The 14370-nt window shown below is 38.3% G+C and overlaps 1 protein-coding gene across 7 annotated transcripts in view; it reads right to left on the bottom strand.

Annotated features, from left to right (window-relative positions):
• kif16ba (kinesin family member 16Ba) overlaps positions 1 to 14370 on the bottom strand; it is a 30951-nt gene that overhangs the window by 15924 nt on the left and 657 nt on the right. For 5 of the 7 annotated variants that reach the window (XR_005206397.1, XM_037765723.1, XM_037765725.1 and 2 more), the window contains exons 2-19: positions 11276 to 11345; positions 11068 to 11181; positions 9472 to 9588; positions 7586 to 7683; positions 7012 to 7121; positions 6536 to 6678; positions 5935 to 6103; positions 5703 to 5834; positions 5426 to 5601; positions 5142 to 5207; positions 4931 to 4990; positions 3719 to 3838; positions 3243 to 3294; positions 2717 to 2854; positions 2463 to 2545; positions 2107 to 2195; positions 1271 to 1303; positions 868 to 921 (exon numbers count right to left, since the gene is read on the bottom strand). Coding sequence is in view for 6 of the 7 variants with exons in the window: in XM_037765723.1 (XP_037621651.1) it covers positions 868 to 921; positions 1271 to 1303; positions 2107 to 2195; positions 2463 to 2545; positions 2717 to 2854; positions 3243 to 3294; positions 3719 to 3838; positions 4931 to 4990; positions 5142 to 5207; positions 5426 to 5601; positions 5703 to 5834; positions 5935 to 6103; positions 6536 to 6678; positions 7012 to 7121; positions 7586 to 7683; positions 9472 to 9588; positions 11068 to 11181; positions 11276 to 11345 (1824 nt within the window). In the remaining variant the exon portion in view is untranslated. The remainder of the gene's footprint in view (positions 1 to 867; positions 922 to 1270; positions 1304 to 2106; positions 2196 to 2462; positions 2546 to 2716; positions 2855 to 3242; positions 3295 to 3718; positions 3839 to 4930; positions 4991 to 5141; positions 5208 to 5425; positions 5602 to 5702; positions 5835 to 5934; positions 6104 to 6535; positions 6679 to 7011; positions 7122 to 7585; positions 7684 to 9471; positions 9589 to 11067; positions 11182 to 11275; positions 11346 to 14370) is intronic. The other 2 variants (XM_037765724.1, XM_037765728.1) reach the window with 1 other exon arrangement.

Here is a 14370-nt window from a genome sequence, read left to right as displayed (position 1 = left end):
TTTACAGCCACAAACTACAGACCTAGGGCATTCAGAGGATGGATGGCTGTCCTAGGTAGATTGACAATAAGGGGGTTTCTGAGCAGTTTACACAACAGAAGTGCTCGCCATCTAATTGCCAAAAAATGCAATTCTTGCAGAAATCTCTAAATGTTAAAAGTTTTTGAAACCAAATCACAGCATGACTTTTTCTATGGTGTTCCTCAAGGACTTGGTGTCTTAATGTGGTGTTTTGGAGGGATTATTGATCATTTTTATCAATTCTGGAGTGGTAAAAAATGTTTAAATTCAGCACCAAATCTGTGTAACAAATGGTATCAACCCAATAATGCCTTTACATACTTTTATTTATTTATTTAGATAATTTTTTTATTCCTGATTTATGACTAGATCTACTTGACCCTCAGTGCTGAGCTGCATCTCAAATTAATCTTCAGGTTCCCAGCTTTCAGATGATGTACACCACTTCTATGTGACATCGACTGTTGACCTGCTATCTCCCCTTAAAGACCCCCTGTACCCCCTAAAAAAGACAAAACCAGGTTTATGTTGGTATCTTAGGGTAAAAGGATGATGTCTGGTAAAAATGTGTCACCTTTCTGATTATGAAGTGTCAGAACTCAACATTTCATATCTTCTGCTGCCAACTATCACCTGACAAAAGGTGATTATCTTAATTCATTTTGAGTTTTAGAAAAGGTTATTTATAACTTGAGTTACTTAAAAACTGTAGAATTAGATTAGAAAGGATTCAGATTTGATTACCAGATACAATACAGGATACAGGTGTGATGGAATTCAACTGAACCCTCATCCTGTGTATGAGCGCAGGGTCAAGTCTTTCAGTAACTTTTGAGACTGTCGTACCTTTTCAGCTCCAGTTTCTCCAGCTCTTCTCGCTGCTGTCTCTCAAACTCCAGCCTGTAAACACAAAAACTTTCATCAGCTTCTTTTACTCTCGTTAAAAAAAGACCACACACACACACAAACACACACTAACATTAGACACCACAACTAGTAAAGTGCAGTAAATGAAAGCAGCAGTCGACGCACAAAATGATGCTTCAAATGAAATGCCAGGCAATGTGAAAAAGCAACGATGCGTTATCTACTCTCAGACGTCAAAATGGAGACAGAAGCAGCAAAGTGGCGTGCAAAATAATAATACAAAACAAACAATGAGGGTTCAGGTTGAGAGACTGGACGAGTCAACACATGTCTTTGTGTCAAAAACGGGACAGTTAGACAGGAAGTGGACGGCTGAGTCTACCTGAGGAAGATGGGGCCCTTCTCAGTGAAGAGACTGTCAACAGGACAGGTTGATACAGTTAATTCACCAACATAAAGTGTGTACAGATGACAGGAAACTGTGCTCTTAATAATCTAACAAAACACACAGCTGCTTGCAGAGAGTGGACACGTTCTGCTCTGGACAAACAAATCTCTCTTTACATTTGTGTAAAATAATCCACATATAAACTCATATATAGTGACAGTTTAGACAGATTACACTGTAAACAAGAGGCTCAATATCATGAATAAGGCCTGATGGTGGCAATAAAGCTATGGGGGGTTCATTCTCTGGAGACCTTTAATATTTACAATGAATTTCAACAATCCAGCAATTAGATATCTCAGAGCTGACAGTTTGACCTGAAGGTGACTAGGGGAAAACTCATTTAGTGTCTAAAATGGAGGTGGTTCATCCTCTGGGGAGCATGAATACGCTCAGTAAAAATCACAGAAATCAGTTAATTCGATTTTGTTTAAATGTGATGGAAGATTTGGCCTGTTAGTGAAAGGACGAGGAAAGGAGTAGATTTCAATAAATCAGTATTCTTAGAACATATGGATGCCCTTCCTTGGGCTGGGTTTAAACTTGTTTCTATTTTAATATTATTCTATTTCCACATATATGCACAATGCAAATATGTGTGAAGCACTCTGGTGCAAACCTGTTTGCATTTTAAAGTGTTATATATATGAAATAAACTTGAAAAGTAGAGAAGTCCTGGGAGGGTTTTAATGCAGAGGGGAGATGCACTGCAGGGTCTGAGCTGATCATCACATGCAGCTGATATATTATTTGAGTATTCATACACTCACCCGGGGTTGTAGAGCATCACAGTGGACAGGCTTTCACAGGACTTGGACAGATCTGTCATAGAGAGGCTGAATGTAGAGAGCAGGCCACTCTGAGGGGGAAAAGGTTAAAGGTCAGAAGGTCAACAACATCACTGCCTCACCTGAAGGCAGGTTCGGTCTAAAGGCCCTGACGCACCAAGCCGTCAGCTGTAGTCTTTGTGGTGTGTTCGAGTGCAACTTTTTGACCAAAACAAAGGCGACGTGAGGCGACGCAACAGTCGGCCTTCATCACCGCTAGTTCTTTGATGTCGGGTTGGTGTGTCCGAGCCCTAACCCCCGGGGTCTCTAAAGGACACCTTCAGAAGATCATGTCTTACCTTTCGTTTCTCCCTCAGCTTGGCTGCCTCCTTCGGATGGTTGAACCGAAACATGTTGGTCCTGCCGAGCAGAATAACGGCACCTGGAAGACAACACAACAAACAATAGAAACTAAAAAACTGTACAGGACAGACTCCTCTGAAGTTGTTCTCATGCTTCACAGCAAGTGCAGCTTTAAATAAGTGACATTATGACAACTGATGAGATGTCAGACGTTTCTTAATTTCTCTTCAGACGTCTTTGTGGCTCTCACCTTGGTTGAGCTGCGACGGCTCCGTCACCTGAACTCCATTAACTGAACACTGAGCTCCGCCGAGCGGCACCAGAGTCACTTTACCGTTCTGGTTCTCAAACATACAGTGTTCACTCTCCAGATCCAGACCGTGCAGGACTGTAGGAGGAAGAAATAAAACAGGAGAGACATGAATCCTGCTCACTGCCAATTTTTTTAGGAGTCAGTTTTATTACATGAGTTTCTCCATCGGAGAGCAAACATATTTTGGGGAAAGGGAAAAACATTGTTGGAATTTATATAATGACTACTGGTACATGAGTTTTACGTGATGTACAAATATGTTATTTGTATATAAAAAGTATGTATATGGGCATGTATTTATAAATGTGTATTTGCTTATATTATCTTTACTTTCTGTGATGCATTTCCAGTGAAATGAAATAGGCTGTTTAATAAAGCTTTTCCTTGTTTGTTAACACCGTTGGTGTAACCTGTTTCTTCCCACTGGTTGTTGATAAAGACGAGGCTCATATGACAAACTCACTGATGTCCTGCTCTGTGGACGCGTCCTCTCTGCCCACGTATGTCCGTCCCTCCTGAGGTGGAAGAAGAAAAAAACAAATAAGTTTAGAAATCAGTTGCAAACAGAAGGAAACACGACACAACTCACTACAGGACACTTCGTTCTGCTCTGGTAAATTCATTTTGGAGGCCGTCTCGGATGTGAAATCTGTGATTACTAAATGTACTCTCCTGCTTCCAATCTTTTTCTTCCCTCTGAAGTGTTAAGTGGAAACGTTTCAGGTTGTGTTTTGTTGTCAGCATCTTTCAATTTCCTTTTTTTAAAAATCCTGATGAAGCCTGAAGACTAGAAGAACACTTTCTTCCATCCAGATATAAGAAGAGACACAACACTGGTGTTCACCAGGTAAACAACAGTTAAAATGTCATATACTGTATATCATATGTAGATCATTTAGGCTCTGTCCACCAGGTGAAGTGCTCCAGATGATTTCTGACCTTTAGATGGTACAGGATGATGCCGGTACTGAGGAGGTCGTCGTCGATGCCGATGAGGTGAGGCAGCTCAGAGTCCAACACAACACCGATCCCCTCTTTCCTCAGAGCGAGAGTCTCCTCCTGCAGACATCACAGATCAGAAACAGGTTTATTGCCAGATAAGTTTTCACATACAAACACTTTGCTTTGGTATTTTGCTGCATAACGGTCACAATAAACATAGTAAGAGAAAAGAAGAAAAAAAACAAGTACTGCAAAAGTCAAGAATCAAAAATATAAAATAGAAATTTACAATAAAAATAAAATCTGTTTTAAATGAAAAGATCTGTACAGTGTTTAAAATTGAGAGGATAGTATGAGCAAAAATTTTGATTAAAAATGTGCAATTCGTGAAAATAATAACCAAGATTTGCAAAAATGTGCCTTAATGGTTACCTTCTCGCAATGTCATGAGATCACGTGAGAATCGCAAGAAAATCCATCTTATCAGGCTTCAAGTAATGCGTTTGTGTCCAGCCAGCTAGAGCACGGACCAGTCAGCTTCCTGTCAGGAGCTACTGGCAGCTATGGGAGTGGCTTAGGTGAGCGTGATGACACGGAGAGGGGACTGTTGGTTCTAAACAACAATGGCGGCTCCTGACAAGGTTAGTGTAGATGCTGCAATAGCATCAGTAATGTCAGAACTCATTGAAAGAAGAGCAAAGAACGGCACTGAAGGCTTTTCTCGATGGAAAACATGTTTTCGCTCTTCCCCCCCGACTGGCTTCGGCAAGAGTTTGATTGACAGATGGTTCATCCAATCACCTGCCAAGTATTTATTTTGAAAGTGCCTGCCCTTTTCCAAACAGTTTCCAATAACGGCTTCTCAGATGGTCCTGTGTAACAAACCATCTGGTGTGTCAGGTTACGTTAATGTAACATGCAGACTCGCTCTCCATGGGACGGGACATGTGGACACTTATGTGACCACACTGTAAAATTTCAACTATAATTTCAGAAAAACATTCAAACTTGTGCACGAAAAAAAAAATAAGCATGGGGAAAATGTTTTACGTGACAAATGAAGACCCAATTAAAAACCTAATAATACAAATAATGTGAAACTGCATATTAAAAAAAGAAGCACACATCAGCAGAGACTGTTGGTGATTTCAAAATGCTAAAATCAGACTCACAGTGAGCATGAAAAATATGGATGACAAACAAACTTACCTTAAGAATGTTCTGTGTCTCGTTCCATTTGTTGGTCCACTCTTTAGTCAGCTCCAGAACCTGCAAACACAAATAAACCAATAGAAACTCAACAGAAACCTCGGATTAACTGGTGCTAAACTCTTCAGCAGGGATCAACACATACGAAGCCACATTTCCAGTTCACAAAAAACGTCAAAAAAAATCGGGTCTGGTTAGACATTAGACTCACTCTGGCTTCATTCTGGTGCAGTTTCTCCTCCATACTCAGAGCAGTGGGCGAATCCAGGAGAGCAATCTGACACACAAACACAAAAGGTCAGAAACACTCTGACTGGGTTGTATTCTTAGTGACATTCATGCTGAAACTTTATCATGATCATAACAATCATGACGGTTCAAGATAGCAGCATGTCACAGACAGAATATAATAAAAAGATTGGCAGAGACAGACCCTGTAACAGCAGCAGAGTGAGACCTCCTCCAGTCTCTTTGTATCGGTCAGTGTTTGTTTACCTGGTTGCCCTGAACCAGCAGAGCTTTCAGTCGGGCGATTTCAGCCCGCAGTTCTCTGATCAGCCTGACGTTGCAGTCCTCGTTGATGGTGGGTTTGTTGATGATGTTCTTGGCTCGGTTAGCGTATCGCAGAGTGCTGAGCGTCTCACCGTAGTTCACATCTGCGGGGGAAACAGCTGCGAAGAAAAGCAATAAACAGAATACAATACGGTTAGTCAAATCCTTCTGCTTTTTGGGATCTTAAACATCTGTACGTAATTTCATGTTTGCGTCTCACTGGCGATCATGATGGTCTTGGAGTTGCCGCCCAGGCTGTCTTTCAGCAGCCACGTTAGCACCGAGTCTCTGTAGGGAACAAACACCGACTTCTTCTTCAGGTTGGTGTTCACTCCGTCCTGCGTCATGTCAGCTGGAACAGAAACAGGAAACAGATCCTTCAGTCAGCAGGAACGACTCAACAAACATCGTGAACTAAAACACATTTCAGATCATCATCTTCCGTTTCTGACCTAGAGCAGAGATGACGTTGCCCAGGGTGACCAGCGACTTGTTGATGTTTCCTCCTTCTTTCAGTCGGACGCCCGTCGCTCCGGTGGCGTCGGCTCGCTCGCTGCCAGCCAGATCGACCAGGTGGATCTTACTGAGCGTCTCACTGGGCATCAATGCATCGAACTTAGCCTGACAGAGAGGGAGAGCGAGTGGAGTTTTGCTGAATATTGAAGGTGTGATTCAAAATAAAATCATGGCTCATTACTTACAGTAAAAATCCTGTGAATTTATGACTGTAAAAATATATATAATATTAACTCTAAAATCAGTAACAAAAATAATGAGCCTTAGTTTAAATATAACATGCTGACTTTTTATATACTTTTTTAAACTGTAGATATTTTAGAGAAATACTAATTAAGTTAAGTAACTGTTGTTCTTCTTGGACACTAACATTTTCTATTTTGTCTTTATGCTGTTCTGTGATGAGACCAGAGTTAAATTGTCTCAACACAGAAAACTTTACAAAAAAGTTAAAGCACCTATTTTTAGTGACTCATTCAAAACAAACCCTCCGTGGAGAAATGATTTACTTTCTGAAGACGGTAAATAGTTTCTGACCTGTGTGAAGTTGATGGTGAAGATGGCGTGCGAGCGGCTGCTGACGTCGTTCATGCCGGTGCTGGCGGTGGTGCGGTTGATGTTACCGGCCTCCATCAGCTCCTCCACGTCGCTGTAGTTCTGCACCAGGTGTTTGGACAGATCTGAGATCAGGAGGGAGGGGGCAGGTTACTGGGAGTCCATACGTGACCAACACGCTGAGAAAGCATGTTAACTGGGCACATATTCGCCTACAGCTTAAATATTCCTACTTAACTACAAAACCGTAATATACCATTTTTAAATACTTTTATATATTTAAACATCCTGTAAAAACAAAACACACATTCTGAGATTTTCACTTCATTATCCCCGACAAACACAGTAAACCAGGCTACATAAAAACTTAATAAAATAACACTTAAAACCAAACTCAAGCAGATAAGTAAGCAAACTAAAACTAGAAAAATTCTCCAGCACTGTTTTGGCCTTCTCACCTTCTACATACGGTCCGTCCTTTGGGTGCTCCCTGACTCTCAGGTTGTACGTCTGAGTGGATTTCCTCCTCAGCAGGTCTCTCACCCTCTCGTTGTAGATCTCCAGGTAGCTGAGAGTATAAACCATCAACAATTCAATTCTTGATAAGAATTTGCCTCAGAGCAGCTCTTAAAAACACACACATACATAAATAAAATATGTAGTGGCGTTAAAACGAATTAGCATAATCGCGTTAACTTTGACAGCCCTAGTAATTTCATATCTTGATGATGATATATATCACGATATAGCATGTTTTCTGGTAATTACATAAATAAATAGCCTATATCCACAAGCTTATTTTTGTACACTACTGTGTGAATTTAATTAAGAACTTGTAAAATGTAAGAATGAAATGATCATCCTGAGAAATTTGAGTTAGTATGTGCTTATTATTATCAATTTAGACGACGTAGTTGTGTATCACGATATCTCGATATACGATTTCATCACGATATGATTCCATTGAAATACGATGAATTATCATATTGAATTATCGCCCAGTGAATAGTGCAGGTTTAAATCTGGTCTCACCTGACTTCTGTACGAAACGAAGCTTCATCCCATCTAGTCGCCCCGGAGATACGACTGAACAAACCTTCACAGAACCTCGGGATCAGACCTGCGTCCCCCTAAAACAATAACAGCAACAGAAAAAAAGTTAGACTTCATTGAGATCCTGCCACATCAAACACACAGAAATAACAGCTACAGGCTTAAAACCAGAGACATGGTTAATGCCAGAGAGATTTGGAAACATCGGTCAAGTTGAGCATCATATTTTCTATCTCCAAAGTCTCCCTAGACCTCGTTTCCCACCATGAGGAGCATAAATATTGTTTATCCTTCACTCCCTTTAACATCTTCCATCACCACAGTTTGTTTCAATTGTTGTTTTACACAGAACAATGGTGATTTTTAATCACTTTTATTAAAACGTCTATCAAATCTGAATATAGAAAGCTGCTTTTGACACTCATCATGCTCATCTAAAGCCTCCGCATGCATGCACAACATGGCTCTTTACAGCGGTTACCATGGCAACGACAGGTGTATGATGTATGTTGTCATAAAATGATCACGTACATGTTGCATAAATGTGAAGCAGGAAAATGTTAAACAACATTTTAAAAGACATGTTTTAATAAACAGTTTTTTTTAAAAGCATCTTCAGAGTCACATTTTCTTGATATTTTGTAGTTTGTGTCCACGTTTTTTAGACGTGTAACGATCCCTCGATCTGGATCGACATATCAATTCAATATCAATGATTTAAAGTGAAAAACGTCAATATATATCATCATCTTTAAGATACACCTTTATTTTGAAATCCCCATGGCACGTCTGTGTCACCATTTCTGTCCAAGCGGTCTCTCCTTCCCACAGAGCCCAGTAATAAAATTGTCATATCATAGTTGCTTTTACTGAGTTGATATTAAATGTAACTGATTGTGTTAAATGGGCATATCATATCGTTTCATATTGATCGCAGGCCCCTCAATTCAATCAAATTGAAAAATTAATCGTGGCAGATTTTATGATATCAGCAAATATCTCATCGTCGTCCAAAGAATCGATATAAAATCGTATCGTGATCAAACTTTTGATTTATGTTTTTCTGCATCATGTCTTCTATTTTCTCCCTCCTATAAAGTTCCTTGTTAACATTGTTCTATAAAGTGTATTTACTCTCCACTAACTTCTCTGCATACCTGTGTAATCTCAGACGAACCAGCCTGCCTGCAGGTTTATTGACAGAGTAGCTGTTGATCCACCTCACAGCCGAGAGCAGATAAGATCAATCAAATGAGTAAAAACTTGACGTGGCTCCGTCTGGGGTCAGCCTCGTCTCTCTAACAACAGATCGTGACCTTTGACACTTCAAACTTGTCAGCAGTCCACCACGGACGACACTGAGGTCATGTCCTCTATTTCTTTTGGAAATTTGGAAAGGTGGGGGGGTTCAGTTTTTCAATTAAAAACGTAGACATGGGGGGTATTCTATGGGCTGATTCTAGTGTGTTTAGACTCAAAATATTTAGATTTGACTACTTTCAAGTCAACAATAAACAAATACAAGAAGTGTTTGCAGTGTGAAGGCTTTGAAACACTATCTAGACCTTCTTTTTAGGAAATAAAATCTGGCTAGTGATATTCGATTTCTAATTGTCCCCATGAAAACACCCAAACCAACGATGAATGTATCTACTAACAACTATTGTGTGTATCAGAGCCTGATATATCTTCTTCCTCTGCTCCATTAAAAACATATCAATGAGCCTCACTGTAATGATTTATCGAGAAAATAATCAGCAGATTAACTGCAGACAGATCGATAATTTGGACTCTGTGAATCTTGTCTCACTGTTAAAAGTCTTTCTCGAATGTGAGTGTTAAATATGTCCAGAGTTTTGTCTCACTGGATTTCCCATCATGGTGTAGGACTTCCCCGAGCCGGTCTGACCGTAGGCGAAGACGCAGGCATTGTAGCCCTCAAACGCTGCCTTCAGCACGTCCGAGCCCAGATCTTTGAAAACCTGAAAATAAAACAAGAAAATAAGAGTTTAGACAACTTTAAAGCTGAAGTCAGTAACTTTGAGCAAATATGATATAAAGAGTTATTTTTATAAAACGGTCACTATATCCTGACTGTAGTGCATGAGACAGATAATCTAAAAAATCAAATCAGCACAAATCAACTCCTGTGCTCCGAATGGCATCTACGGTACAAGATTTTACAGACCGGAGGAAAACAAGCAGTAAAAGCTGATCTGAGGTCTGCTGTCCAGCTGCCGTCTATGAGAGCCGGCTGTCAATCACTTGCGAACTCCGACCAAACGGTCAAACTAGGCAGCGCTGATCAACTATGAATCAATATTATGTTACATTAATGCCTATTTCTCGCCTCAAATGTTTTCAGAATCATCTTGTAGTGTACTGTTTAGCTGTAAAATGAGAAAGTTTGTGACGCGGCCGCCATTGTGAAATCTGGTGAAGGAACGCTAAGTTCCAGTCACATGACCGGAGCACAGCCAATAGGGACGCTCTCTCAATGAAATGACCTGTGATTGGTCAAAGTCTCCCGTCACAGGCTAGATTTTCTAAAGCCTGAAAACAGAGCCATGAGGAGGTGCAGAAGTCTAGTTATCTATCAGAACACTCAAATTACAATATGCTGAAAGGTTATTACGGAATTTTTGCCCAATGATGCCAAAAATATTCTGCCTACTGCAGCTTTAAGGCTTCTTTTGACGTGTTAACTGGTGCATGAGATAGCAAAACATTTACTCCAGCTTTGAGACTCACATGACTCAGTATTGATGTTGCAGAGCTGTAATTAGATATGTCAGAGCCCATGACAAGCTTGATATATATATACACACACACACACACACACACACACACACACACACACACACAGTCTATTGGCAACAAGCTGCTTTGACCGAGATCAAGAGTTTGATAAATCCTTCACCCTCTGACCCCAAATCCAAACCTTTGGTACCAATAATCATCCAAAATTTGCAAAGCAGGATTGTAAAATTAGCCATATAAACCCTTTGAAACTCAGGCTGTTGCACACTTTTACTTACAGCTTTATTACAGAATAAGATAGGTTACTTAGTAATGGCATCAATCTGTATATCCGTAGTACTATGTATGTTCTATGTTTAGATTTCTTGCAGTGTGTTTATAGGTTCTCAACACAGCACAGATATCTATGAGTATATGAGTAGAGTGGTCCAGTAATATAAGAACCATGTTTACACTGTAAACAAAACTGTGAATGCAAAAAGAAAATTGTAAATTTTGTCGCTCCAATTTTTCTTTTTTTGATTTCCATTTGGGATAAAAATGTTTTGAGTTTCGGCACTACAGTTCCCATCATGCTTACGGTGATGAAAAAGGATGTGTAATGTGGTACATCTGAGCCCTGTTTTTTTTTTTTTTAATCTAATATTATTTAGATCTTGGTAAATCTGCACCAAAATAAAAGAGCTGTGACTGTTATTTACCTTTTCCTGGGAGACGAATGTGAAGCTCTTACAGTCCGTGGAGTCGTAGGAGAAGTCGTATGTAAAGGTTTTGGTTCGATCCCTCGTCGACTCACCTGCGATGCCATCAGGGATCTGCGGAGAACACGAAATATAAACAGACATAACTTCAGCTACAAGATGTTAGGATCTTATTCAGTCTGAATTACAGCCCGTGTGAACAAAGTACCTTCAGGTTGGTGATGGAGGTTTTGGTCCCTTCCATCTTGATGATGCATTTTGCGGTCAAGTCCTTCTCCCTGTAAAAGATCAATAATAAAATACGTAGCGGTAAAAAAAACATTAGTTATCTTACAAAATGAACACAGGACAGACACGCAAGTGTTCACAACATCTTTTGGAAATCTTTTCCTGAATTTGATCATACGAGTTTGGCAGCTTTTTTCCATGCTGAGAATTAATCAAACACATTTCTCATATATGTTTGTTTCTTTAAATATTCAGAGTAACATGCAGCTGATTGACAATTGTCACTGTGTTGTTATTCTTAATTTAACTTTTGACTATCACCACCATCAACAATTTTCTTTTATTGGGGAGGGAACGACATCAATAAAATCCACATGACTGAACATGAATTGTAGCAGCAGGGCGACATGTTTGCTTAGTCATGTATAATCATCTGTCTCCACCCCGGTTTGTTCTCAGGCTCAACAACATCCTTTAAGTGTTAAAGCAGAAACAGAAACTCTTCACTGTCTGTGCTTTCAGTTTAAAACTCTTCTGTGAGTTCAGTCTGCATCGGCTGTGCTTATAATGAGACATGAAAGTGTTTGTTACCTTTTAGAGTGACACAATAACTGAACAACACATTATGTAACACTGTGTGCTCTCATTATGAGCCTGTCATATAATGGAGGTTAAATCAGGCACACGGGACTGTCCAGGAAATGTATTAAAGGTCATTACAGTTTAGTCTAACAATTATTTTCTTATCTTTTATTTTGACCAATTTCTCAAGGTCTAACATTACATTTACAGATTAAATTGATGCAGAAAATCAGCAAATATTCACATTTAATAAACTATTTAAAAAGCCTTTTGGATCAGCTGGAAAATGCATCGTCACAAAGCTGAAAACAGGGCTGTTTTTCTGACACCATGAAAAGTTGACTTTTTAGAGATTCACGGTTCTCACAGGACAGCAAAACTATAAACATATGATGATCTTATAGACCATGATGCATCGCATGTAGATTAAACTACCCAACAGGATGTAAAGGAGTTAAAATTAGCACAACCTTAAACATCAGAAGTAAATTGATGATTGATGATTGATGATTAAATTTCCGTCGGGATCAATAAAGTTACTATCTATCTAAAATGCAACATACACATTAATGCAGCAGTACTATTAATCCAGAAACATCAGATATAATAGGAAAACACTTACAGGGAAGATTTTACTGCAAAATGAATACTTCTACTTTTCCCATTTTTGCAGATAATACTTAGGCTACATACTTTTACTTAAGTAAGGGTTTGAATGCAGGACTTTTACTTGTAGTGGAGTATTTTCACAGTGTGATATTATTACTTTTATTTCAGTGAAATACTGTTTTTGCACAATTTAAGACTATACAACATAACAAACAAACAAAAATAATCTGAAGCCTCCACCTAGAGCCAAGATTAATATAAAGAAATAATATGACTACATAATAGTAATAAATAATATAAATTATATATTAATAAATAATTATAAATTAATAAATAATATAAATACTTCTCTTCCACTACTGCTCTGTTCTCACCCAGCTGCACCTGCTCTGCCTCTCAGGGACAAACAGGTGAGAACAAGTTGTCAGTCTCTGTTTAAATCACTGAATAATACACCTGCTGTTACTGCAGACAGCACCATGAAAACCACAACACTGAAGCTCAAGGGCCTGTTGTATTAACACTCACTTTAAATAACATAATTTCACTTTCATAATAACCTTAAAAACGTCGACACCATGAAAAGTTGACTTTTTAGAGATACGTGGTTCTCACAGGACAGCGACGCTACAAACATATGATGATCTTATAGACCATGATGTATTGCTGTAGATTAAACTACCCAACAGTATATAAAGGAGTTAAAATGAGCACAACCTTAAACATCAACAGTAAAATGCAACATACACATTAATGCAGCAGTAATATTAATCCAGAAACATCAGATATCAGAAACTTGATTGTTTGCACTCCTGGAATGTTTGCACTATCTGTTTTTATCATGTTTATTTTTGTTAATAACTTATTTTGTATATTGTATATTAGTAGAATTTAAATTTTTTATTCTTATTTTATTCTAGCGTTTATATATTCTTCTGTTATTATACTGTTTTGACTTGCACCAACATAACCAAAGCAAATTCCTAGTGTATACCTCTTACACCTGGCAATAAATACGATTCTGATTCTGATATAATATTAAAACACTGACAGGGAAGATGCACAATGAATACTTGTACTATTCATATTTTTGCTGATAATACTTAGGCTACATACTTTTACTTAAGTAAGGTTTTGAATGCAGGACTATTTTCACAGTTTGATATTAGTACTTTTATTTCAGTAAATACTGTTTATTTGTTTTGCACAATTTAAGACTATACAACATAACAAACAAAAAAAATAAACGAACAATATACAGTGCAGGAAGAGGCAAAAAAAAACACTGGGCCAAGATTAATATAAAGAAATAATATGACTACCTAATAGTAATAAATTATATAAATAATATATTAATAAATAATTGTAAATTAATAAATAATCTAAATACTTCTCACATTACTGCTCTATTCTCACCTGCTCTGCCTCTCAGGCACAAACAGGTGAGAATAAGTTGTCAGTCTCTGTTTAAATCACTGAATAATACACCTGCTGTCACTGCAGAATAGAAAACAATAGAATAGAAAGCTTTATTGTCATTGTATTAAATACAACGAGATTCACAGTTGTCAGTGCTTTAAAACAAATACTTGACAAGACTAAACGAGGCAGATAATAACATATAACAGGTAAAAACACACACACAGTTATAAAGCAAATAAAACAGGTAAAGTAGATGTAATAAATAAATATAAATAGAAGTGTTACACTAGAAGTATAAAATAGAAAAAAATATATGTAATGTAAACAGAGGTAATTGCACTTGTAGATGTAATAAATAAAATGTAAACAAAGGTAGTTGCACTTGAGAGACAGCCCCATGAAAAACACAACACTGAAGCTCAAGAGCCTGTTGTATTAACACCCACTTTAAATAACATCATT

Source organism: Sebastes umbrosus, chromosome 3, assembly GCF_015220745.1.
Source record: "Sebastes umbrosus isolate fSebUmb1 chromosome 3, fSebUmb1.pri, whole genome shotgun sequence".
NCBI lineage: Eukaryota > Metazoa > Chordata > Actinopteri > Perciformes > Sebastidae > Sebastes > Sebastes umbrosus.
The sequence above is the reverse complement of the archived record's forward strand: the minus strand, read 5'-3'. Positions and strand labels throughout refer to the sequence as shown.